The following is a 27,881-nucleotide window of genomic DNA, read 5'->3' on the forward strand; positions in this document are numbered from 1 at the left end:
TCATTTCCATTATAAAATAGAAAAACTCAGGATACTTATGAGGAAAATAACTTGATAAATCAGGTAAGTGTATATTCTTGAAAACTGAGTAAGAATATCTGGAAAAAAATTGAGTGTCTTGATTTGGAATAAAAAACATAACCTAAAGGGTATTGCCTTTTTAGGTCTGCTGTCTAAGGCACCTGGAAGCCTTGCCTGCCAGAAACAGGTTACTGTTAATTTACCACCAAAAAAGCCAAAGGGGAGAAGACAGGGTATTTCCCTTCACTGCCTCAGCTCACAGGCTTTAATTCCCTGTTTATGCATCATATGAGAGTCTCTGAAGACTCTCTAAACAGCTTTCATGTGTTTTGAAGGCAGTTTTCATGTGTTTTGGGGGTTGGCAAGAACAGGCCCTACTTCAGCCTAAATTGCTTGCCCTTCTAGCTGTTTGCGTGATCAAGAGTAAGCGGTTCATTATGTTAAAGTATTGGGGCACACCTTAGGAGAAACTTCGTGACAAACTACCTTTGTAAGAAACACATGCTGCCATCACAGCAACGGTTCAAGAAACAAAAAAATTTGCTCTGTTTTGCCATTTGCTAGTGCCTGTAATAAATTCTGCTGTCATCTCAGGAGTAACATGAGACACCTGACAGTAACCATGCATGACAAACCTGAATTGATATGGAAAGGAATAGTATCATCCCTCACCATGTCCTGTTCTCTCATCACCATGCTTCTGTGTCACATTGCAGCAGCTAAACCAAGCAGAGACCTAACCTGGAACAAAACTCATCCAGATTTCCTCCTTTCCCTTCCACCAAAAGAAGCAAATAAATAAAAATCAGCTGCACCAGCTAAACCTGAACAAGCATAGACACATGAACATATGGAGGAAAGGTAGGAGTTAGCTGCAGCTTCAGATGTGTATGGCAACCTACCATAAAAACACTTTAGGTCTTCATCATTAGGACTTTTTGGTGGTGCTTTTAGAAGGACTTTAATTGTAGGAAGAGGTGACATCATTTAAAAAAATAACTTTATTTTTGCATACTCAATGTTAAACAAATCTGGAACGCAAATTGAGCTTGACAGAAAGCAGAAACCAGCAGTTCCATCAGTGACATTTAGACACTACTGCAGTTCTCTTAAGTTTTTGAGAAACTTGAGTCATTTTGGATCCAAAAGCAAGACTCCTGATATAGTAAAAAGTGTACAATTACAAGTCTAACTCTCATCAGGCACAAAACTGAAGTTTCCCTGAGAAGACATAATTACAAACTAGTGTATACACTTTGTATCACATTATCAGAGGGGTTTAAGAGTACAAAACTAAGATTTGGCTGTAAAAATTTAAACACAAGTCCTTAATACTCCATGCTGAAGATGAAATTTTCAGGAGGATTAAGAAGTACATATTACAGAACTACAGCAGTCAGATTTAAGTTAAATGATGACAGCTGGCTTTGGTAAATTCCCTTTTGTAGAGTTTTCAGATCACTTCTAATGTTATTTTCCTGAGATCCTTCAGTACTCTGTAGGAAGTCTGTGCAGTCCAGCTGCTTCTTTCCTTTTTTTTCTCCCCCCTCTTCATCTTTTCCTTCCAGCTAGCATTACATTCATGGGAAAAAAAACTGAGGAATAACCATGAACAACATGCATTTGCCAAGCCTTAAAACAAATAATTTAGTCAAAGGATGTCCATTAATTACACCTTTTGGATAATAAATATTCCAAATAGTTGGCCTTCCAAAAATTGCTGTCTTCAATTTTGCACCCAAAGTTCCAAGCCTCAGTGTGCAACACAAGGCATCCCCATCTTCACTTGAGAAATGTCTTCTCTCCCCCTTGTCCACGAACAAGGCAGGGAGGGCATCATCACCACAATACCAAAATGTTGAGAACCATTACACATCATCAGCATCACCATGACTGGTGTTACATGTTAAAAAAAAGTACATAGCTGTATACTATTTGTACCTATATTTTCTTAACAGGAACAGGCAGTATTTCAGTTCTTTTGCAGATACAAAGCTTTGTGTCGCAAATACTCTTCCAGACATTTCACTGCAAAAGGGTCAACATCAATGTCAAACTTATTAGCAAAGAAGTGGTGGTTTCGTAGCATCCAGTTCAGGTCTCCTACCCCAAAAACACAGACAGAGCGAACATGAACGCCACTGCATGGCGGGTAGGGTGCACCTTTGGACATGTCACCTTCAAAGTACTGCCACTTGACAAACCTGGCCAGTGCATTCATGTCAGAAACGTCGTACTTGTCACTGGAAGAAACTGCACCTGGAACTTCAGGGATTCTCTGAATTGTTGCCCACAGGTACTCATCTGGGCTGTAAGTGTCTTTTGCCCACTCAATAAACTTAAGTATTTTGCTGCTTTCTAATACGTATTCTACAAATCTTCTGCTTACTACAAAATAGGCACTACCAGAAAAAATTGGAGTACTGAGAGGTGGTAGTTGTTTATCTATGCCCATGTTCTTTATTTTACCATCAATAACCTCATGGTGTTTTTTCCACCTTACTTCTTTATAAACAGGCATTTTTTCCGTTTCCAAGCTGTTTTCGCCTTTAAGGGCTTTTAATTTCTCTACCATTTCCTGGTTGGTCTTTATAGGAAAGTCCATGCCACAGAGGTTTATTAGATATTTCCAGTTTGAACTTCTTCTGTAGAGATCTTTCATGCAGTTAATATCTGCCTGCACCCGGCTCCATGAAGCATATACAACACTCTCTAACTGGCTGGAAATAAAGACGTTATCAAAACATGAGACTATTCCCTGCACAGCAGCAAAAAAAGATTCTGGAGATTTTTTGTCAACATGAATGCAGTAAAAATTCTGAGGGGCATAGATTGATCTTAGGAGTCTATCAAGCATTTCAATTTTGTGATAAACCACTATTGAGTAAGCAATTGGAAATTCTGCTTCTTCATTGCTGAGAGGTTCCATAATGTATTTCCTAGTCTTGGTGAAGGACGCACAGTCTGTTGTCATGTTAATATAATCATTTGTTGTTAGTCTGGGGCGTTTCTTAAATGACACTGACAACGTCTCAAGCTTTACCTTTTCAATCTCTTCTATATCCCCCTCTATTATCTTGGTGCAGTTAACATTGCCAATAGGATCTTCTTTTGTCAGCTCTAGATGTCTCCGATTTAAGAAGTCTTGTTTCTGGTTAACTTTCAAAACCGAAACGATTACTAAAATAAGAGTTAGACCCAAGAAAAGCCTGAAGCGTGAGTTGTGGCAAAACCATAATTTCCTCTTCAGCATTTCAAATACCAGGTAGCTTTGCAGGACTAAAAAAAATGCCCTCCACTCATACCAGCTTCAACAACTTCAGAAAAAACAGTCCGTGTTTCTCAGGAATTTGGTGAGTTTGTCAGGGACATGGAAGGAAAAATCCTAAAATAAAATGAAATATGACTGTCATTCAAAGACTAAGAGGTTTCTCTAAAAAGGTACATTTTAATAACGACATTGTTATTTAGGGACAGTAAAAAGGTGAATGCTTCAGTCAAAAATACTCTGTTGCAAATTAGAAATTAATGACTAAAATTAGTTTATTTTTCTAGAAAAAGATTGGGAGAGTCAGTTTTTGTGAGATGCTATTTCCATAGTACTAAGACTACAAACCAAAGTTCAGTAAGAAAACAGATGCATCTGACAGAATTAAAGCCAGTAAATCAGATATATTACTGAAAAACAAGTATTTGATATTAATTCATGGTTCAGAGTTTGACAAGAATGTTTTATACTCACTTCAGCATTGACATAGGTTTCCTTATAATTATAACTTACCACTCACTTCCTGGATGCTAGTCACACTTTATCTTTTCACTGGGAAGGCAGTCTCTGAAGCCTTTCACGATTTTTCTGTGAGATACAGTCTCTTCAACATCCTGTAGATAAGCTTAGAAATACCATCAGAAAAGACCTAATGAGAAGGGGAGAAAGAAATCAATACAGCATAGCTCCTCAACTTTCAAGGTTGTGAGAACAGCTGTTGCTGAATTGCTTAAGTACCTGTTTAAGGTAAAAGGCAATACTTATGGCCTATCTCTAAAGCTGATTTGTGTTAAGTCACTGCAAATGAACAAATCTAAGAGCACAGCAGTGTTGTGTTACCATCGATTAAACACTCTTGTTTTTCATTCAGTAATTGCTTTTATGTGGAAATATGCTTCAAGGCTGAGTTGCAACAAGAGTTAGAATATGCCAATCTTATTTGCATCGTTAGTTCACAGGCACTACATTTTTGTTTGTTAGTCCTGTTTTCCCTTAAGCACCTTTTTTCTGTTTCAGTACTCTGTGAAGGGATCACTGCATAGTTATGTAGCTGCTACAGCTGTAGCTGTTGAGAAAACTGTAGTCTAGAACTGGATTACAGATCTGGGTGTCTTTTTTTGTAAATACTACCTCATGCAGGTAAACTGATCAAGAACGCGGTATCCTTAAACAACCTACATTGCCACTCAAATGCCATTTGTACTTACAAATTCATTGCCTAATAATTCAGCACAGGTTTGAATTTCAAACCAACTTCTAATTGTAAAAAAAATACAGTTTATAGAGAATGTCTTATAAAATTCTAATCTATAAGTTAAAACGTTAATGAAATATTGAAGTATTTGAGAGATATACAGCTCCTTTCATTTTTACTACTTTCAAGAAAAATTTAGTGCCTCTGAATAACTTTCTGAACAGCTATAACTGCTACCCAAAAAAACTGGTGAGAAGATTTGTTTAAGAAGTGTGCACTGTGTCCACTTCTGGGTTTTGCTGTAGGCTGTTCAGCATAAGATTTTATTCTCCCTGCCCCGCCCCCTCCCTTTTCTTTACGGTACCCCAGTATCATTTTAGCTTTTCATTCTCAAACTGTGGCTTTTAACCTGCTACTTGCAAATCTCAGAACAGGTGCATGTACGAAATCGAGGGCTGGCATCACAGTTTTTTGGTAGTAATGCTGCCACCGGGTTGCACTACACATTGGGTCCACCACTATGCCCGCATTGCCAACTGAGTGGGGAAACTGATCCACATGTTGTAGGTGGGGGGGACAGTGTGAATCACTGCATGAATATCTAGCACAGCTATAAGGTTCAGAAGTATTTTAAGGAAGTACTGTAACCAAGTATTTTGTAATTCAAGCCACCAGCAGGCAGAGACCACAAACTATTTGTGACTAACAGCATTAGATAAACATCTTATTTACTATAAAGTATACTTTATTTTCAGAGTTACACCTGTAATGATTTTATCCTGCATTTCTAATTTATCTTAGGGAGAAGGGCATTTGTTCCAAGTCTGTTTTAGTTGTATAGTGAAGTCAAACTGGAAGAAAAAAGTTTTAACCCTGAAGTAGCCAGTAGCCAATTGAACTAGTGTGCAATTACAGCTGAAAGTATAGAGAGGTACCTTTTAAATATCTGATCTCACACTTGGAATTTGAATTTAAAAAATTTAAAGAGGGAAATTCCACTCTACTTTGAGTTTGCAATGTGGCATCAAACACTATGACATAATTTAGGGCAAATTTTAACATGCTTTATAACTTATCACATGCTTGCTTACTTGATGTCCTCCTATTTTTGACTAGTAGATCTGATCCAATAAATATAATATCCATCACATATGAAATTAACAAAGGAAGGATACTCGCTATGTGATAATCTCCATAATCTCTATCGAGTATGTATTTCCACAGGATGAAGTTTATAATACTGGTTACCCTTAAATTACTGTTTTCTGTCTACCAACTTAGAAATTAAGACTTTTCTAGAATTTAAAATGTACTTCAAATACACTTATATTTGTGAAGCTTAGAAGACCGAAGATGGAATCCTTCTTTCTTTAGGATGAGAGTTAGCACTACTATTTTATTCTATTCTCAGTTTTTATAGGAGCACTAGCATTGTGGAGTAACATACACTTCAAGAAGATTGCCACCCTCTCCCTGTTCTTTACAATGCAGGGAGGCAGAGCCTTAACTGGAAAATACCATTGTGGTCTTCCCCTTCTACAATTTCCAAATAATAAAGCTTGCTAAGAAGTCTTTACTGCTCCTGTTTTAGAATAAAAGTTAGTTGAAAGCGGGGTAAAGAATCTCTTTCAGAAAGGCCTTGTATACCCAGCTGGATGCAATTTCTCTATTGTTTTGAGCTCAGAATAATCAGACCCTGCATTTCCATTATACCAAAATGAGAGATCTGCAAACATTTACATGTTAACGTGGCTCTTATCTTTAGGTGGAGGTTTTTCCCCACAGTCAAATTTCTCTCACTGACATGCTGATTCCTATAAACAGTCTTAACAATAAATTACTTGTTTCTGCTTGCAATTCCTTTTCTAAAAACGCCTAAAACTTGATCATATCCCATTCTTCACAAAAGCTGACCTTTTCAAGATAAGGAAAGACTTGGTACCTTTCCTCTAATAATATACCTGATTTTTGTTTTATAAAGTTTGATGAGCCTAGAATATTCATTAACATAGCTTCAGAGTGCATTCAGTAAAGATTTTAACATGTTTTTCTCAAGCTCTGTGTAGCTTTAGTGTGCACACTAGAGAATGCGGTGTCCAAGACAGCACTTTGCACTGTGGTAGAGCAGGAAGGAGGTTTGTACAGCCACAGATAAAAGACTACATGCTGCAGCCTTGGTCTTGCTCTCAACTGAAGTTCAGCTGCAGAAGTTATGTACTTGACCCGCTTCCTTCTTTTACTGCCTCCTCCTCAAGTGAGAGACTGTATTTCTGATGCAGCAGTCATTAAAAGGGGAAACATTTGGAGGAGTTAGTCCAAAGGTTGAGTTAGCTGCCTGCTTCCCTCTTTCCTGCCAAAATTATTCACTGTTGTATACACAGAATCACAGAATCATCTAGGTTGGAAGGGACCTTGAAGATCATCCAGTCCAAGCATTAACCTAACATTAACAGTTCCCAACTACACCATATCCCTAAGTGCTATGTCGACCCAACTCTTAAACACCTCCAGGGATGGGGACTCCACCACCTCCCTGGGCAGCCCATTCCAACGCCTAACAACCCGTTCTGTAAAGAAATGCTTCCTAATATCCAGTCTAAACCTTCCCTGGCGCAACTTGAGGCCATTCCCTCTTGTCCTTTCGCTTATTACTTGGTTAAAGAGACTCATCCCCAGCTCTCTGCAACCTCCTTTCAGGTAGTTGTAGAGGGCGATGAGGTCTCCCCTAAGATATATACAAACTCTATATATACAAACTGTATGGTATGACTACACACAAAACCAATATAATTTCAACTTGATTTTTACTAGAGACTAGTGTTCTCCATTTAAATAGACCTTATGGAAAGAAGCATTACTGTACTTACTTTAAATCTCCAGTTCTGGCACCTCTTCTGTGTCAGAGGGCAAATCACTTGGATCATCTGCCTCTTAGTTTATTCATCTGTGAAACAAGTAATCACCTGGCAGTTTGGGAGGTGTCTTGGTAAAATTCAGGTTCTGATTTAACTTTTACATTACTGTAAAGGTGCTACTGTAAAACAGCTGATTTCATTAACAGTGTCTTTACCTGGTTAGTATATAAACTTGTGTTAACCCTATATGCTAAATTATTAATCTGACCCATGGTACTACTGAAATGAGTCATCAGTAGACTACATGGGTACTTATGCAAAAGGAGCTTAAGGGGAATAACCTTCCTCAAAGAAAGGCTGTGGCCATAGACAGGAGGGAGCAGCACCCTCCGAGCCCAGCTCAGCATGTGATTTTAGATATGTGTGGCTTCACCCATCCTTAAAAATAAACAGAAAATCCCAAGAAGCCCAAGTCTTCAGAGGAAAAAACAAACAAAACACTTTTCCAAGATTATACCACAGCTCGGAGGGAGACCAAAGTTCACGTGGAGGTTTTATACAGACAGGCTCGACTGGAGCTGCAGCCTGTAGTGGCAGTGCTATTAGCAAGGACCCTTACATCAACACCACGGGGCTGATCCTAAGAAAGAGGATGTTTGCAAGGGCACAGAGTCGCAGAGCGCTCTACACCAAACCTGATGCAGGGTGTGTGCCTCAGCCCAGCAACATGAAACCAGCCTTTGGCAGAGCAGACCTCCTCAGCTGCAGTTGCACGGTGCAACTGGTCCAATAACACGAGCTGCTCTTGGTGGAAGGAGTAGCCCCGCTCCCATCTCTGCTGGCTGCCTGTTGGGCCTAGAGGGGTATGACAGCAGATCCAACCAGGCTCTCATGGCCGCCAGCAGGGCCCCAAGGGCACTTACAGGCCTTGATGGCTCCAGCCAGCCCCCTCCGAGCTCCCCCATGACCCCACTTCAGCCTCCTAGGGCTGTCAGCCCCTGCCCCAGTGATGCCATAGTAGGGCTGGTCTCCAGCTCCCACAGCCTAGCCTTTGGCCCTGACAAGCTGGGCCCAAGCACCAGCCCAGCCTCGACCTGTCTCAGTCCCCATGGAGGTGTCAGGGTGGTCCGCAGGGCTGCCCCCATGCCCCCCGACTGCCCTGCTCCTGGCTGGGGCGGTGGGACAGCTACTGAGAGACCCACCACAGGGAGCCCCCGGCCCTGTGGCACCCTGGAAAACTCTGCTCACCATGCCGCAGTCCAGCAAACTCAGGCTTCAGGTTTTAGGCACTTGTCTGGACAGAAATGGCTGCGAGTGAGAGATGTATCTTTTCCTGAACGAGGTTAAAAGCAATGGCAGCTTCTGAGCAGTGTCACGTTAGGGTTGCACCGCTCTCTGGGGCTATTCATTTTGTCTGAGTTACAGTGTTAGGATTGCAAAACCAGGATTCCCATTTCTCAGGCGTCGCAGGGCCTCCCTCATGCCAGCTCGCATAAAATGCATCACCCTCCTCTGTCCTGTCCAAAGTAGTTTAAGGAGCAGAGTGAAACCATAAACTAAATAGGGGTTTTTTTGTATTTAAGCAATTAACATATATTTTTATGCTAAGTGTATTTTTTCCTTGAAAAAGCAGTGAGGGTTTGCTGTGAAATAGTACACAGACCCATCTCATGATAAGATAAAAATCATTAAGGGCTGGTAGCACACGAACAAAAAAATTCAGGTGTCTTTCAATTTTGGCACTTCAGTCTTTTCTCCTATCAGTGGAAAAACTGTTGAGGCAAGACGTTAAACTCAGCTTCCAAAAACACACCATGAGCCAGTAGCAGCATCAGAAGTTCAGAAAGGTGTAGGTAGAGGGTAAGAAAGTACTTTGGGTTACTTCAGCAGCCTGTAAATCTTGTGAAAGACTAATAGAAATGCAGGAAAGAGAGGTAGCATCATGGAGACCATCAGGAGATTAAAAACAGTTATAACAAGAGCAGGGAGGATCTGATAGGTCTTGCAGACTTAGCTGCAATGTTCTGGTGTCTCAACTCTCGCAGCCTTGTGGGCTGCTGAACTAACGTGCACCCAGCTTCTTTGTTTTTCCTCCTATTCTGCTTCCTCTAACAAATACCAGAGGAAGTTGAGGGTGATGTTTGCTCTCTTGCAGTTGCTTTGGTGACTTCTGCCATACAGCTACTGTGGAGAGGACCCACCAACATGAACATTATGCAGGCCTCTATTATATGTCCACAGACACATTAGCTTTTAATCAAAGCTCTACAACAGGTATTTGAAAACTTCCTGGCAGCTGCACTAATACCCTACATCCATTCATGACGACATGATATTTTTGTCTTTATAGAAATGTATTGAAGAAAAGCCAAGTGGAAAATGTAGCGCTGAGTACACCCACCTCTGAAGTGGCAGTTGGGATGGGCCAGGAGACAAGTAATCGTTTTGATGGGTGGGGAGTGAGAGTCAGAATTGACTTATTTTTCCCTTTTCTTGCCTCAGAGGAAAGTAAGATATAAGGAAACTTCAGCTACCCCTGAGAACAGTAAGTGAGCAGGTGTTGACCAGATCCTTGTTGCTCTCTTTCCCCATTCCCAAATTCCACCAGAGATACAAAACTTTTCCTCAACACTTCAGAAGAAGGCCCGCTACTGAGGGTGGATTTGCTGGAAAGTCCTTGAGTTTTACCAGGATGCTTCAAAGCATACATGTCCTGGAAGCAGTTAATTACAATTAACCATTCAGGCTCAGTTATGCAGAAGAGGAAGTGATTTTTAAAGCAGTAAGCAGCTTGCATAAATATAAACAAGCATAAGTGCACAAAGACAGACTGCAGAGACACAGTGTTATCTGCAGAGATCTGCCAGACACAGAACAGAGTCACATTTACTCAGCATTTCCATGATATCAAGCAGCATGATCTTGAAAGTAGATACGCCTGTAACTGAATGAAAGTACTCATGTTTGTTCCCTTAGATAGTCTTCAGTCTTACTGAAAATAAGAATTGGTCACAAGCTGAGTATTTGGGTTACTGTTAAGACTTTACTGGACTAAGACCTGTAAGTCATGCAGAGGCAGCAGCAGGGTTCCACATAGGTGCAGTTGTCTGCTCACTGACAACACTCTGCAGGAGCAGACGTTTTATTTCAGAGTTGCTTAAAAAAACCCAAGTAAAACACTTCCTTTTTATAGAAAAAAAGAACACATTTCTAGTCCCTTCTTAGCTTAGAAGGCAGCTTTAAACAAAACTCCACAAACAACTACTACTGCTGCACCTACCACTTCATGGAGATTAAATAGTGAGAGTAGCTAAAAATAGATAGCTGTTCTTCAACGGGGGAAAAAAAAAGTATGAAAATAAATTCAAATCCCTGGGTATGCAGAGATCTTATGTTCAAATGTCAGGAATCTGACACACAAAAATCTTTCTCTTTTAGAAAATTACTAAAACCCACATGAACATACACTCTGTGTATAAAATGGCATTGAAAAAATGTAAATTTTCTTAGCCTTTCTAGTACTCTCTTGCGCTACTGTATCAAGTAAATCTTCCTCAGAATAGTTCAAAGCCTGATTCCCATTTGCATTCACGTCTGTCCTTAGAGGTTCCACAGGAAGTTATAATAAGAAATTTCAACTAAGGAAAGTAAAGTCCTTATGGCAAAGTCATTCAGTGACCAGTTCCTACCTCGAGAAGTCTGTGACTCAGTACTGACGAAAAGATACGTTTTACCTATGGTAACTAACACTGAAAGTACACTCACAAATCCCAAAACAAAAAACCCCACAAAATCTTTAAAGTAACGTTGTCCAATTTAACACCCAGTACAACTGCCTGGTGTTCACCAAGATAATTTCTACACATTGGCTATTTCAAAGTAAAATGCGTATCTTTTTTTTTTTTCACATTATTCTAAAGTAGGAACTAAAATTTTGCCAGGAGCAGAGCAGTCACTGCACTCCTTGTGCCCACATACAGAATTTTGCTAACTGCTGCCTTGTGACAATGCTGTATTTCAGAATGAGACACACTGGCAGACTGTAACAGGAAAGGTGGTATCTACTAAACCACAACTAAATATTGTGGGGGAAGGAGAGTATTTGGATCACTCTTCAAGCACAACACTTAAGATATTATTCTGAGGAGACTTTCTTTAGCCTTATGTAGAAGCCAATGTTTTAAAGCCATGCCTACAGTTACAGTTCATCAGTGAGCTGGTGGACAAATAGTACTGGCAGCAGTAATCTCCTCTGGAGAGAACAGATGTCTCCTGTTACAGGACTAACAAGGATCAGCATCATGCTTAGGTGCACAGGTTTAACTCTATTGTTCAAGTCAATAAAATAATACTTCCTACTTCTAATCTACAGTTTAGGACTATGTGATATTCTTTCCTGTTTTTTTCACTGTTCACTTCAGATGGTATGTGTTTAATCTGACCTGTAATACAACTGCAAATAAACATACAGTTCAAAACCACAACTTTTTACTAAGGAGCACCTGGGAAATAGGTTCCATTGCAAAATACACAAAAAGACAGATAAACACCCCCCCATATTATAGTTTATAGTGCTGTATATATATAATCAGCAATGGGTAACTGTCATCACAGAAACTTTATACTGGGTGAGAACTGCCACCTCTTACTCCCTTCCTTACAGGATTTTTTGGTAGGAAAAAGCCTGATCCTTCCACTCCCCCAAAAGATAAACAAAAGAAGGCTTTAAAATCTAACGAAGAACAGTGTGTATGATAGGAGAATCCACAGCTGGGAACATTTTGGTAACACAGTTACCAAAACAGATTTTGTTGTGATTTACAGTGTTCTTATCTGGGGGGTGCAAACAGCTTTCTGAGATAACCTATCACAGTTTTCTGAGATGTGATGAGGTTTCTGTTTGTTTTATTAAGATTCTCTACTAGTGCCCTGATTATCCTGCGTGTAATAATGCTTCACAGTGCAAGAAGTGGTTTCCCTGAAGCTATGAATTAAACGTAATAGCGCAAGTTATTTCGGTTTTACTAGTTGGGCATGCTACATTCCTGTGGAATTACCTTTTTTCACCTTTCCCAAGGCAGAATTCTATGTTGATGAAGTTAGGTGTTTTCAAAGTTTCAGGAGTTTATGAACTAAAGTAGGTGTAGAACTTTTGGATTATGTTGGAATCCAAATGAAAACCGGGAGGAGATTATTAGGAAAACAAAATTGAATCTCTTCATAACCTAGCAGTGGGTTTTCCACTGTGGCAACAAATTTGGAGAGCAGGATTTTGCTCAGTAAATCACCATATTCTCAGCACAGCAGACGGTAAATCTTCAGCTTGTATGTCCCCCAGTGCATTTCACTTAAGTTAGGAAAAAGAGAACAGACTTGGCAAAGGTATTCATCTGTTTTTTTAAGCAATTTTGGCTCTTCTGACCTCAGGAAAGAAGTATGACCCCAGACAATTTAGATTCATAGGAAAGAGATGATGCTGATAACTGATATTCACTGTAGGTAGAGAATCACTGAGGAGAGAAAATAAAAGTAGTGTTTTCTTTTGTATATACCTACTTTCAAAAACAATGTACCATTTTAACTGAGCTCCAACTTGAACTACAAATACTGCATCATTTTTCACAAGAATTTTCAAGGTGAAGCTGATAGATTGAAATGCTAGATTTGTCCCCTTACTACCATTTCTGACTCTGACATTCTTGCCAACTCTGAGGTCACCCACCTTATATTCCATTAAAAAAGAAATTTAAAATTGGAGACTCCGAAAACAGCCATTCCCTCATGCTGCCACTCCTCCTCTTTCCCACAAAGAAATCTACTTTTCTGAGTAACACTGAAAGGAGGCAAAGTGCCAGAGCATAACTAAGTCTCCCGTCAGGCTTCTGAGTCCTCCCACCCAACCTGGTTCACAGAAAACCATTTACAACCGTCTACACAGCTTTGGTGTTCTGGGGGGCAAAAAAAAAAAAAAAAAAAAAAAAAAAAGTTTCTTCAGGGTTTTCCCAGTTCTAGCAAGTTTAACAGAGGGGAAAAAAAAAAAAAAAAAGCCACATCCCAGTTCCCAGTATTGCAACACCTCGGGAGCATCAGATGTTCCCTGCACCACCCAGCACGCCCGAGGCCATCAGCCTGTCCTGGGCTCCCCTGCATGCACTGCCGCGGGAAAAGGCATGGGGAGGAAGGGAAGAAAAGACAGACCGAAAGTAAGTGAGGTGGGGGGGGGGGGGGGGGGCAGAGGGTAGAAAGGGGAGAAGGAAAAAAAAGGTGGTGGTAGAAAGGGGAGAAGGAAAGAAAGGGGAGATATAAAGAGGAGAGGGAGAGGGAAAAGGGAAAAAAGGCGGAAAAAGGGAGAAAAAAAGGGAAAAGCGGAAAGGAAGAGGGGAAAGGGAGGGAAAGAAAAAGGAGGAGAGAGAATGGGGAGATAAACAGAGAAAAATGAAGGAGGGGAGAGGAAGAAAGGAAAGAAGGGAAGGAAAGAGCGGAAGAAAGTAAAGAGGAGCTACAGAAGAGAAGGAGAGAGAGGCACGGCAGCTGCGCCTGCCTCCGTGCGGCACCTGCCCGGCGATCCCGCGGCTCCTGGAGGAGCGCTGCGCCGCGCCGCTCCGCGCCGCTCGGCGGGCCGCGGGGGATCCCCCGGCAGGAGCGATGCGGTGCGATGCGGTGCGGTGCGGTGCGATGCGATGCTCCCCTCCTCTCCCCTCCCCGCCCCGCCCGGCCCGGCCCGCCCGCAGCACCCACCTGCGGGGCCGCGGCCGCTCTCGCCCGGCGCAGTGGGGGGGGTGGCGGCAGGCAGGGCGCCCGGGCCAGCGCGGGGCAGCGCGGGGCAGCGCGGAGCCGCACGTCCCCTGCCTGCGCGGCCCGGCTCTGGGCTGCCGGCCCCCGTCCGGCCCCCGCCTCCCCCGGCACCACCCACCCACCGGCCCCGCGCTCCGCTGGCCGCGTCCCGCCCCTTCCCTCACTCCGGCAGCGCCGAGCTGTCGCCAGCCCGTTTTGCAACTGCTCTGCTTTAGCTTTTTTGTTTGTTTTTTTTTTTTTTCCCCCCCTTTTCTCAAGGCATCCTCTGGCAGTGCCGGTAACGTCGATCGACATCCACGTAGGACGGAGCGGGGGCAACTCCTCTGCGGCTCATGGCAACAAAGGGCTTTCTCACGGTTCCCCGGGCCACCCCGGGGGACGGCCTGGCCCCTCAGGAGGAGGCAGCACCCCCAGGGCGCAGTCCGAAACGACCATACACCCACCGCGGTGGTGTGCGGAAGGGCAGCGCGCCTCGAGTGGCACTCGGCGGGCGAGGGGGAGAGTCACCGCGACGGCGCCGGGGGGGCTCGGTGGGGTTGCAGCCACCGCGCGTTTGTCGGCGGGGACCCGGCGGGGACGCAGCGGGGCCGGGGCTGCCGCCAGTGCGGGTGTGCAGCGCCGGTCCCGCAGCGCCCACCTGGCACCGCGCTGCCCGGAGCTCTCGCCGTCTGCGGACAGATGTATTTTAAATGGGTCAGTGGGTGGAAAAACCGAGCGGCGGAAGAGGGGGGTGGGGTGGGAAGGGAGCAGACCTCTCTGGTAAGCCGGGTACGAAACTCGCAGCCGTGAGAAGAAAAGCGTGTCCAGACAGAGTCTGAGGAAGACTGATTTGTTGTTCGCTTTGTCCCACCAAATGTCTGCCCGACGATAAACATACTCGACAGGGTTTGGAGAGTTGTGAAGCATGAAGGTGCAGCTTAGGGGCAGGCAGCTTCTTAATATGTTATCAAAGTGCTTAAAAAGAAAACAGATTAAGTTCAGAGGAAATAGGAAATTCAAAGAAAGCATCTTCCTAGTTAAACCGAAGTGCTGCAGCCTGCAGCAGCTTAAACAGTGCTTGCAGCATTCCCCAAGAAGCCCCTGCACATCAGCATTATCTGGAGTGCGGTACAATTTGGCAGATCGAGGCACGCCTAAAGAACTCTCCTGTTCTTTCCTCATCGCTGTTGTGAGCTCCCACTGGAGGTTCATGCATCTGCACAGTATGCAGGATCAAGGGCCTGAAAGCTAACAAGAAAATGAGAAGATCTGGTTTCAAGGCTGTCACTAGGAGACAATGCCAGGAAAAGAGGAAATTGCCTCCACATGTCACCACTTAGATCAGACAGGTTAGTTTGGGAATGGACTGGAAGACCTCAAATCTGCATCATCATGTGTCAGGAAAATTTTCGTTATATATGTACCTTCCGGGTAGAGAAGTAGTGCATAACTGCATGCTAGCCTGGCAGCCCTCCCTTTTTTCTGACAGGTGGGGGGAAAAAGAGGGTCTTTCTAGTGTATCTGTAATTTACAGGGCTGAACTTCAGGTGGAGCACCATACTAAAAAGGCCTTTCCTCTGTAAACCCAGTAGAGGTTGGTAACAGAAATGTCCAACAAGGGTGAGAAATCTGGAGGGAGGGGGCAAGACTTCCTACTTGTTTTTCCCATGGAGAGTGATTACAGCCGATGACTGTATCTTGTTGGTCTTGCATGTAAATTAGAACAGTAAGTCACAGGTAGCATACATTTAAATATTTGTTCTCTTGCTAAATCGTCTGCAAAGCATGACAGCATTGCTGTTGCAGTACAAGAAGTAGTAACAGTAGAGCTAAACACCAAGTATTCTTAAGATCTTGAGTGAACTGGGTAAGCTTTGGGGGCAGATGTTTTCTTTCATTGTTTTTCATTCCCCCTGCCTTCATTACTTATACAGGTGCAAGGAAGCAAGTTAGATCAAAATAAGCAAAGCACCAGAGTTGATGTATATTGGTGCAGTAACGGAAAGTACCCTCTAACAACTACTTCCTGCAGAGAGGAAAAAAAAAAGAAGTAAAAGCATTAAAGTCATTACTGAAAGTAGTTACTTCAGTTAGATAGCTGGAGTTTAGAAGTCTTTTACTCTCTTTCTTTTGCACAAGTAGGAAGTGGAGTTCTTTGTACACTGATTAGAGAGGTTGTGATACTTGTCTGACCATGCTGGCAAAGTCTCATCATTTGCTTATTGCAGCTTTGTGAAATTTCAAGGACTGTGTTTCGGTTATGGTTTCTTTCATGGATGGTTGTCAACCAATCCTGAAAGAAAATTGAAGAAGTGGGTTTGTACCCGATTTTCAGTCTTCAAAACTTGAGGCTGGAATACAAAGATGACCGGTCCCACGAGCTGCCCTTCCTGCTATGTCATAGACCAGTGAGAGATGTAGACTGCATTGCAGCTGTGAAACCAAATAAAGTGAAAAAGAGATGGCATTCACAATTTTGGAATTATTGATAGAGGAATTAAATAAAACAATTGAAAAAGTAGAACCTAGAGACGAAATACAGACAAAAGTGAAAAAGAAGCAAGTCACAAATATGGGAAATTTAAAATATATATTGATTTTGTTGTAAATCTTGACTGGTTTGCATGAAAACAATTTGTATGTGAATATTTGATAGCTGTGTTAAGACCAAAAGTCCAGTGAGAACAAGGCATACAAACAACATAACTGAGAAAGTGTCAAGAACATTCTTCTGTGCTTGGATGAACTTACATAGTTATGGTGCAGGAGGATACAGCTTAAATATATTTCCACTAGGAGGGCATCTGTCTCATAGGTATGCTTTCTCTAAATTGATATTAGTATCTCATTTGTCATTTGACAGCTGCCTCCAGCCTTTTAGTCTTTTTCTTGGAAAACCAGAAGAATATAGAACATTTTAAAAGTCCCTAGTTTATTTATGCTTTGTCAAAAGTTTGAGCTGCAAAGAGTTTTTTAAACCTAATGCTTACTGCTCATTCTTGTCTTTTCTCAATTTTACTAGTTTTAAGGAGTAAAAAGTTTCCTTTTTCTGAAAAGCCAGACAAGGGTCTAGCATTTTGTAATGTTAATAGTGCCTCTGCTAACCTTTTCAAAGGATCGCTTGTCTGAGTTTTTGTGTCTAATAGGTGTAATCCAAATATCTGTTTCTTGTGATAGTTCAGACCTAACATCAGGAAGATGCTAGAGCCTAATATCTAATCTTAGGTAGACAGAGGATCCTAACCCCAGTTTTGAATCCTTCTAGGGCTTGGAGATTTCTTAATATGGAGACTGTGCCTTTACTACATTAACCTTCACTAAAGCAAGAGTTGCTACAATCCAGAAATTTGTATTATCTGTAAGCATCCCTAGTAACGTTTCCCTTTGTTGTAAAGTTTATGAGAACATTATTGCCTAGATTCTCCACACTCCTTGCTCTGTGCCTGAGTAGGGAAAAAATTAATTCTAATCTTCAGTTTGCAGATGAATTCTTAAAAGCTGAGTCTTGGCATAAGTCAGAGGGGGACACCAGAAACACAAACACTGTGTGAGGGGAAAAAAAAAAAAAACGTCTGAAGAAGATGATCACAGCTGCCAAAACACAAAACATCAGAGAGAAGGAAGACACCTCACCCCTTTTAAGAAAGTATTTCTGAAACACATCATAGCTCATACATCTCTTTGGATCGAAGTGGCTTCTCACGTAGGTGAGTACTCATTTGTAGGGATGGACATGGCTCATGGCTAAAATTAATAAGGGAAGGTCAGGTTTTCTACCTCAGAATATGTGTAATACATATTAGAAATACTCTTTCATTTTAGCCTTTTTGTGCTTCCACAAATCATTATACTTTTTGAGAGGCAAATTTTTCAGGTAAGTTTAAAATAAGTTTAATATGCATATGTCAGTACTGCATGATCAAGGCCATCCTGGAACAAACTTCTTCCAAGACACTGGCTGGCAGTTAGTACTAATTACAGAATCAAAAAGAGAGTGGAGTGGATTGCAGCCTTGAGTTGCCAAAATTAGCTGTAAAACATATACTGGATAAATTAGGGGCTTCTCATTGTACCACTGTGGTAGGTTTGACCTTGTCTTGCTGCCACATGCCTACCCAGCCACTCTCTTTACTCTGCCACCTCAACAGGACAGGGGGAGAAAATAAGATGGCAAAGTTTGTGGGCTGGAATAAAGACGGGGAGGTTGCTTACCAGTTACCGTTATGGTCAAAACAGAATCAACTTGGGAAAGATTACTTTAATTTACTGCCAATTAAGAACAGAGTAGAATGGAGAGAAACAAAAACAAAACTAAACCTACCTTCCCCCTAGCCTCTCTGGCTTCCTCCCAGGCTCAGCTTCACTCCTTCATTTCTGACTCTTCTACGTCCTCCCCCCTGAGCGGTGCAGGGAAAGGAGGAATGGGGGGTTGTGGTCAGCTTCTCTCTGCCACTCCTTCCTCCTCACACTGTTCCTCTGCTCCAGCATGAGTTCCTCCACAGGATAGAGTCCTTCACAAATTGCTCCAGCATAGGTCCCCTCCCGGGCTGCAGCTCCTGCCAGGAACATGCTCCTGCATGGGCTCTCCACTGGCTGGAGCTTCCTTCAAGGCACCTCACCTGCTGTGGCATGGGGTCTTCCATGGCCTGCAAGTGGGTATCTGCTCCACTGTAGTCATCTGTGGGATGCAGGGGCACAGCCTGCCTCACCATGGTCTTCCCCATGGGCTGCAGGGGAATCTCTGCTCCAGCATCTGGAATACCTGCTCCATCTCCTTCTCCACTGGCCTTGGTGTCTGCAGGGCTGTTTCTCCCACGTTTTTCTCGCTCCTCTTTCACAGCTGCTGTGCAGTGTTTTTTACTCTTTCTTAAATATGTTATCACAGAGGTGCACCAGTATCACTGACAGGCTCAGCTTTGGCCAGTAGTGGGTCCATCTTGGAGCCATCTGGAACCAGCTGTACCCAGCATGAAGCATCCCCTGGCCTCTTCTTGCAGAGGCCACTCCTGCAGCTCCCACCCCCCTGACCTTGCCAAGTAAACCCAATAGAACCACTTAGGTCAGTTTTTGTTACTCTGGTCCAGTTTAGAAGTGTGACCTGCTGATTGCACTGAAGAGGTGTTAACATGTCTACTGGGACCTCTTGCTGGCTCTTTTGGCAGGAGTGATGAAAGATCAGTCTGGCATGGCCTGGCAAAGCCAGTATTTTAATCATAAGGAGAATCAGTCAAGCTCCTCCTAAGACACTAACAAATTAGACAAACTTCAACCTTTCAAACTTTTCCAAACTTTATTTATGAAAAGTATCGATTGTCTTAGAAAGTCCCCCCTGTCAAAGTAAAATTAAATCAATACCAATATTCTATATATAAATATATTAAAAAAATACATATATATGCAGACATATACATATGTGTATGTGTACAGCAGGAATTCTGAACTAATGTCTGAGTTGGTTTAATTTCTCCTCAACACTTTTCAAACATTTCACGCGTTTCAGAGCCTAGTCTCATAACTGCTTTAAGCTTTAAGTGCGGGCTTCTGAAAGGACTGTAGACTGTGTATCTGCAATGTTCTGCTCAAGCCCTTCCTTTGTTTTTCTGTCTTCTATCGACTATTTCATAGCCCAGATTTTCCATTTAAGTTCATTTAATTTCTCCTTCTTCCCTTTGTTGGTCTGTATTTATAGCTGTGTAGCTGTATAGCTGTGTGGACACCAGGTGCCCACCAAAGATGTTCTATCACTCCCCTTCCTCAGCTGGACAGGGGAGAGACAAATACGATGAAAAGCTTGTGGGTCAAGGTAAGGACAGGGAGAGATCACTCAGCAATTACCATCATGGGCAAAACAGACTCAACTTGGGGAAAAAATTAATTTAATTTATTACCAGTCAAATCAGAGTAGGATAATGAGAAATAAAACCAAATCTTAAAAAATACTTCCTCTCACCCCTCCCTTCTTCCTGTGTTTAAGTTCACACCCGATTTCTCTACCTCATCCCCCAAGCAGTGCAGGGGAACAGGGAATGGGGGTTGCGACCAGTCTGTCACACGTTGTCTCTCCTATTCCTTCCTCCTCAAGGGGAGGATTCCTCACACTGTTCCCCTGCTTCACAGGAGACAGTCCTCCACCATCTTCTCCAACATGAGCCATTTCCATGGGCTGCAGTTCTTTACAAACTGCTCCAGAGTGGGTCTTTTCCACAGGGTGCAGTCCGACAGGAACAGACTGCTCCAGCGTGATCCTTTGGGCACATCCACCTGCTCCAGCGTGGGCTCCTCCCCGGGCTGCAGGTGGCTATCTGCTCCACCGTGGACCTCCACGGGCTGCAGGGGCACAGCCTGCCTCACCATGGTCTGCACCGCGGGCTGCAGGGGAATCTCTGCTCCACTGCCCAGAGCACCTCCTCCCCTCCTCCATTGACCTTGGTGTCTGCAGGGCTGTTTTCTCATGTATTCTCACTCCTCTCTTTTGGCTGCTGTTGCACAGCAGTTCTTCCTCCTTCTTAAATATGTTATCCCAGAGGGGCTGCCACCATCGCTGATGGGCTTGGCCTCGGCCAGTGGTGGGTCTGTCTTGGAGCCAGCTGGCACTGGCTCTGTAGGACACGGGGGAAGCTTCTGGCATTTTTGGACAGAAGCCCCCCATGTAGCCCCTCCACTACCAAAACCTTGCCACGCAAACCCAGTACAAGCTGTGAAGAACAATTCCACAATAAACTGGTTTATAGTCTCTTGTGTTCATGTTTTGCTAGATAAACATATATTTTCTTTCCACTATAAATGGTTATACTCACGTGATCTTATATCACATCAGCAGCATCTTTGATTTAGTTATAATTTTTTCACAATGACAGTGTTTTGCTGTCAGTTGTTACATAAACTGGTAATCTGATGCTAAGCTTCCTATTTGCATTTTGCTGATGTTACAGACTTCAGGGTTTTTGATATAACATATATAGCTGATATGATTTCATGCTATATTGTCTGGTATTGCTACTTATAGACAGGAGGGGAAAAAAAATCAGTATCAACACTTTTTTTCCAGCATATCCAAGCAAACTTATGCCATTTTAGGACCACAAATCTAAAGTTCCTTTATATGTTATTTATATGTACCTCATTAGCCTCTTGTCTTTACTTCGTTCCTTCTTTATCATCAAGCTGTCAACATCTACTCATAATTTCCCCATGTTAGTTTATGACATTTTGTCTAATTTCTGTAAAATAGGCAGTACTTCTGTTATTGCTGAATTTTTTTTCTGTTACACTTTAACTGCACATTATCTGTTATTGTGGGTTCCTTTTTTATAGCAGGGTTGCTCTGTTAGCTGCGATCAGCTGAAAATTTTTCAGGAGGTAAGCTATTTTTTACCAAAATTTGCTATGCTGGAAACACAATGTCCTGCTCTGTCCATCTGGGCAGTCAGTCTCTCTGTATAACAACTTCATAAAGGTATCCTATATATGATTCCTGAGAAACTGCAGAAATATGAGATGTGAACACCTTAATTTTCCAGTACTGCCATGGGAGTTCTTTTCTATTATGTCAGCTGTAAATAAAATTTATAGACTGATATTTTCCATTACTGGACTAGGTGCTCCATTCCCTAAGGAAATCATAATCTGTGTATTTCCAAATGTTGACAATCGTTAGGATTTGTAGCCTTGCTTAGCACTTAAAGCTAAAGTACTTGAAGCCTTAGGCCACAAGAGCTGTCCAAGAGTAAACTTTTTGATAAAGATAACGTTGCAACCACAGAGTGGATGAAACCAGCAGATGCAAGCAGAATGAAGATAAGGGCCAGGGAAACAATTCCTGGAGAATGTGGTAACTTCAGAAGAAGGCCAGCCCAGTGACCAAGAAAACTAATAAGAAATCAAGAGACCACTGATCAGAATTAAGTGATTGGGCTTGGGGATCAGGTAATGGGTGGTACATGCCAGGAAATCTAAGGGTGTGATTAGGGTGCATGGTCTGCAGTGGGCGTCCCTCCTTGGAGGCACCCAGCTCAAGCTGCTCTGCACATCGGATAAATAAACCACTTGTTTACTCAGCAGATTGGTGACTTGTCTTCTTCGAGTAGGAACCCAGAGCTGAGCCCCATTGAGGTGGTATCTGTATAAATTCTAACATGGACTAGGTGGCGGCTGAATAATTCCTGCAACACGAGATTGTCTTTAACGTGTATATTTAGTACACATGAACCTATAATAAGAATCGTCCCTGGTATATGATCTGTTATTGCCTGTTTGTGACTTTACTGTAAGCTTAGACATCACATATTCATATAAACTGCCCATTACCATAAATTACAAGGGTTTTATTCATATTACTAGATACAATTGCCTGTTGAACAGTTCCCAGAATCTACCAGTGTACTGTAGATTAAGAATATACTTTTATTTCTATTAAGAATTTCATCTTTGTCTGCAGGCTTTTGCAGATGGCTTAAGTTCTTGGAAATATAGCAGTTTCACCAAAAGGATGGATACTGCTGGGATGTGTATTTTATTGCACACTTTATACAGTCTTTCACGGTGTCCTTTCCAAACTCATCCTATTGATTTTGCAGACTTAAGTTTCCAAATCTGTCTCATTTCTTTATGTTCCCAGGAGTTAGTGGTTTGGTCATGTAGTCCGTTATTGTTCTGCCCTGGAAGGTAAATGTGGGGTCCTAATTACAGGATAGCCAATTTACATTCTGCAATTCACCACTCCTTTTTTTATTCTAAGTTTAAATCTGGGTTGTATGTAAACATTTTATTCATGTTTGAGTGTCTCCTGTCTGTCACAGATAGATGCTGAACAAGAGCTTCCTTAAGACTTTAAGACTGCCTATAAAATTGAGGTCTCTTGTAAGAACTTCGTAAGTTTCCTCTTCATACCTGATATCTTTTAACAGTTTCATACTTTCTAGGCCAAGAATACTCAGTACTTTTCTTTAGTACAGTCTGATACACATATAGTTTCACTTATCAATTATTAAAGTAATCTTGAATATCCAGGAAAAATCATTTTTCTTCTCATATTTGTTTTCAGCAGCTCCATTGAGCCTTCCTGGGGGACAAATTTCCTGCTGGATCTCTTTGAATATTTTTCCATTGGTCTTCCTTTTCCTAAGGCCAGCCTTATAATGTAGTGTTCATAGGTGGTGGTGTTTTGTGGAAGAGGTACAAAAAAACCCACCAAGAAAATGGGAAGTATTTACCTCTTGGTGATGAGTTACAATTAAGAAGCTTGTGAGAAAGAAAGGGTTTAATTTCTTGCTCTCAGTATTGTAGTAAGTCCTCAAGAGCAACTCTATTCTCTTAAAAGTTTTTCAGTTTTTAAAAGAATGAAACTTTTGAAAAATACCATACCTTTTTCCTTGTGGGAAGTCCAGAGGGATCTTATGCTGCTGGCAACCTCTTGAAACAGTGAAACAACTCTATATAAGGAAGAAGTTTGTAAAATAAGTAAATAAACACACAAAAAACCAAACAAGCCTGATTTTCAAGTAAAATTCAGGGGTTTGCACTATAATGTAAAACAGTTTAGCAGTGAAAAATATTATAAACAAATACTCTACTGTGTTTTTGTGTCCCAGCTTGCTGGCACATGACTGAAATCATCTCTGTAGCTCTGCTAGGAAGTAGGATTGTTGCCACCCTGAAGAAAACTGTTCTTCCTTCAACATATGAAGATTTGAACTGCATCCTCAAAAAGACTCCATTGTCTGCACAAAGGCTTCTTGTCTCAAATATAATAATTAAATCCATATATTTGACATTTTATTTACTCTTAATATTTGATCTGTCAATTGGCTGCTCTCTGTGCCTTAGGATGGTGTTCACCAAAAGGGTTTAAACCAGCACTGGGAACCAGTGGACTTCGTTTTAATTTACCAGTAATCTGAGACAGCACTTTCTTCCCCATGTTTTCTAAAGTAAGGAAAATAAAGATCATAAGCAACTGTGATGCTAAAAATCTCTATTCAAGCAGACACCAACAAGCTGTAGTGATTATAAACTGATACAACAGAGAAAATCATTCAAGCAAATCGGTGTTCTTTCAATAATCTGAAGTGAAAAAAAGCTGCTGTGTGAGAAGACCTGTAGTCTGTTATTTTCTGTCACCAAGCCAGAAAAGTAATGAGAAACAAACAGAAGTTATCTCAATCTGAAAAACTGCACTCAAATAAATACAAAGAAGCTTTTCTAGTAATACAGCTTAAAGCTGTGCCTTTGCAAAAATGTATTTCTATTGCAAACCAAGAAGAAAGAGTACCCGATGTATAGATTTTCTGGTATCTGTAGTTTCTGAATTAAATAAAGAGGGCAATTATTTCTTCAGTGAAGTGCTTTGAGGTTTACTGATGAAATGTTCTACATAGATGTAGATATTGCATTGCTGCAGTCATTGACATGACTGTCCAAACCTTTTGTAACCTTCGCTTCTTGCAGCCACCTTCTGTGTAATATCTGAAGATATATTCAACACAATTTATTATCTGAGCCCAAAACATGTAAATATTCACTTAAAGCTCAGTGTGAAGTCCAGTGTTGACCGTTTTGTTTCTTTGGCATACTGCTGCCGCTTTCTGTACAAAGAAGTTTAATGTATTGATAGACTATTCTGGGAAACTGCCCTGGTGTTCTCATAGAACAAACCAAACACGTATCATTCATCCCATTTCTCCTCTCTCCTATACATGCATGGCTACAGCTATGTTCAAAGCAAAGTCAAAATTTTAAAAAAGTTCCTCATTCTTACCACAGCAAAATAGTGCATCGCACATTCTATTTGTGAAGAGGCATAAAATGAAGTGGTAGATGTTAATCATATCAGTTAATGCTGAACATACTGAGGCTCTGCCAATGAAGCAAGAATACATTAGAGAACCTTTCATGTATCAGACATAATTCTTCAGAAATTTGTTCAGGACTAAAAGCTGATTGAATAAAAATCACTATATATAACTAATGCACAGGAAATAACTACCTAAACTTTGGAATTACTAAATAAAAATCACTTAGCTTTTTTACTAATTTAGAATTTAATATAATACATATTCCTGGCAAATGTATGCATGAACAACTAGCCCACACAGGTAAAACTGATGGGGTTTCATTACACTGTGAAGAAGTAAAGTATAGAGTGAGGGTCTCCTGTAATTTATTTTTATTTAAACTATTATAATTCAATTGATTTTAAAAAATCTACTGAGTATTTAAACTGAGGTACTTGAAATCAGAATTTGGCTTGATGTTTAAGCAACCAATTAGATCAAGGTGTTAGAGATACTTATGGCCAGAATTTTGTTTTTAGACACTTAATGTGTTCTAATATTTACTGAGAAATGGTCATAAATCCTTTGAGATCCTTCAAGTGTCCTTGGGCAAGTGAGGCTGCTGTGAATGTGCTCACAATATGATATATTTTATGAATTTATCAAAAACTGTGAACAGGGAAGCTCTCTGATACAATTATATTTAGCAGAGGTACTTGTCAAGGAAGTGGAGGATAACCTTTAATTAGTTGTCTAACGTAGCAATATTTTAAGGACTGAAATGTGAAGGGCCTTCAACTCCATATTGACATTGTCTTTGTTAAAATATAGTGTTGATGTTCACTCAAAAACTAGACAACTGCCATAAACAAGTTGACACCAGTTTGGCAGCATTTTTGAGTGCTCAGGTAAACAATTGTCTTTTGTAAACCTTTTATTTATTAATTCACTAATCCATGCCCTTGGAACAAGTCTATAAGAAAGCTATTATAAAAGCAGATAAGGAAGTTGATTAAATTCCTACACAGAAAGGTCAGGATAGAGGTACTGATCTTCCTTGAACTTCCAGGTTCAGCCATGTGCATTTTCTATCTGGCTGCAGTGAGAGTGAATGGAGATACCAAATGTAATAATGTCATTCACACTGAAAAAAACTTGCACAAATGAGTGTTCTTACTGAACTGGGTGAGGCCCCAACTGTGAATCTGAACCTTACATGTATGCAAAGTCTCAGCCCAGTATGGTAATTAATAGGGTCATGGGCTTATGTATTAATGAAATGAAACTAGATACAGTGATACCATCCAGCCCATGAAGTCACATTTGTGCCTTATCTATAACCATTGCCCTCAGATTGTTTGTTTGTTTGCTTGTTTTTTTCTAAATTTGAAATTTTGGAGGATTATGAGTTGCCTGTTGAGGAGTGATGTGGAGAGCAAGCTGCCAGGAATAGGGCAGTGTTGTGAACCAAAAGGTTAGAAAAAGCATAACTGCAGTTGGTGTTCGTATATGTTATTTCACAGCTTCTTTTCAGAGATTTTTTGGAATATATCGAACTTCTGAGTCATTTGGTATTAAGTGCCTCCAAAAGGCAACAAGTTCAGAAATTTATATTCTAGTTAACAGGCCTACTATGGGCAGTAAAATTTTACTAAATATTTAGCATGAAAACAAAAGCATAGTTCAAAATAGATGTTTGTACAGATTCTCTTCCATGGCTTGATTTCTCCTTAAAAAAAGATGTTGGTTTGCTCAGGGTTTTTATGTTCTCTAACATCAGACAAAACAGTTTGAATGCTTTTGTGCCATCTTCTTACTTACTAGAGACAGTTAATAGTTGTTGAAGTTGCTTGTCTGATGTTAGAAAATATCAATCTGAAAACTAAACAGACTATTTCTTCCCTTCTGTCAAAGAAGGAAGTGGAAGATTATTCAAATCACCCCGGAATATGATGCCCTTTTTCACTTATGAGTAAATCTTTTGCAATATCCCAAAATATCTGTTCCAAGTTAGTACATTCTGGTTGCCAAGTACAAGTGCAAGCCCAAGGTTGCCAAAATTCATGACGGCATATATTAATCTCTGATTTAATTTCTAGGCAACAAAGGACTATATGAATTTCTTTATTAAACCTATCTATACTACACTGATGATGGCTATGAAAAACCCCGAGTTTGTCAGGATAATTAGTTCTGTAAGGTAAAGCAGGCTTACAGAATCTTCTGCTCAACCTGTTCTGTAGCACAAATTACAGGTTCCCACTACTATTTCTTTGCCAAGATAAATAGACTGGGGCAAAATGAGCAATCCAAGTGCAGGATGTAGTGATATTAATAAAGTAGAAAAGCTGGTTAGAACATCACACAAATCTAGTACTGAATTAGATGGGCTGTTTTGAACCTCTGCAGCCAAGGATACACTTGAGAAAGTAAGTAGAATAAGAGATGTCCTAAAAACATCCCGAGGGTTTTTTTGGTTGTTGGTTTGGTTTTTTTTTTTTTTTGGGGGGGGGGGAGGTGGCAGAGAAGTGATTTTTAGTTGTAACTCCCAATGACCAAAACACCCATTGTTTTCATTTCTGATGGATGCAGCTTCACTGGGAGAACTGAAGGAGAAGTAAACAGTGCTTCTACAATGTAATTAATTTAGCAACAAAGGTCCCAGCTGCATTATTCAGACCATGCAAGCCTTGCTACTCTTAGGGCAAGACAAAATGACCCAGCAGCAGCTTGGAGAGCAGCTCTGTCAGACCTTGCATATGGCATGTGAGTTAGCTTCCCATATTCCTACCAGCAGTAGGCCTGTGAGACAAATTGGTGATGAAAAAGAGAATAGAATAAGGCTGATATCCCAGTTACAAAAAGTTATTTAATACAAACTTCCAAGGATATAACCTACTAGACACCATGCTTGAGCCAAAGGACATATTCTCATTTGGAGCTCAGTGTTTGGTACCTCCCATGTCACCAGATCCAACTCTTTGGCATATGCATCA

General features: G+C 41.3%; 1 protein-coding gene across 3 annotated transcripts; it reads right to left on the minus strand.

The window, feature by feature from the left end:
- Positions 1–1,004: 1,004 nt before the first annotated feature.
- On the minus strand, positions 1,005–14,193 carry GCNT1 (glucosaminyl (N-acetyl) transferase 1). 3 transcript variants are annotated; one of them, XM_074856603.1, is made up of 4 exons: positions 14,078–14,193; positions 7,352–7,428; positions 3,803–3,938; positions 1,005–3,406 (listed from the first exon to the last, which is right to left on the minus strand). In XM_074856603.1, exon 4 carries the CDS (start codon positions 3,272–3,274, stop codon positions 1,994–1,996), a length of 1,281 nt encoding a protein of 426 aa, XP_074712704.1. In that variant the 5' UTR covers positions 3,275–3,406; positions 3,803–3,938; positions 7,352–7,428; positions 14,078–14,193; the 3' UTR covers positions 1,005–1,993. The 3 variants fall into 3 exon arrangements, with proteins under 3 accessions (XP_074712704.1, XP_074712705.1, XP_074712706.1); XM_074856604.1 differs by lacking the exon at positions 7,352–7,428 and having other exon boundaries at positions 14,078–14,177; XM_074856605.1 differs by lacking the exon at positions 14,078–14,193 and having other exon boundaries at positions 3,810–3,938; positions 7,352–8,416.
- Between the last annotated feature and the right edge of the window lie 13,688 nt (positions 14,194–27,881).

The sequence above is a fragment of the Strix uralensis genome, chromosome Z (assembly GCF_047716275.1).
Source record: "Strix uralensis isolate ZFMK-TIS-50842 chromosome Z, bStrUra1, whole genome shotgun sequence".
In the NCBI taxonomy this organism is placed as follows: Eukaryota; Metazoa; Chordata; class Aves; order Strigiformes; family Strigidae; genus Strix; species Strix uralensis.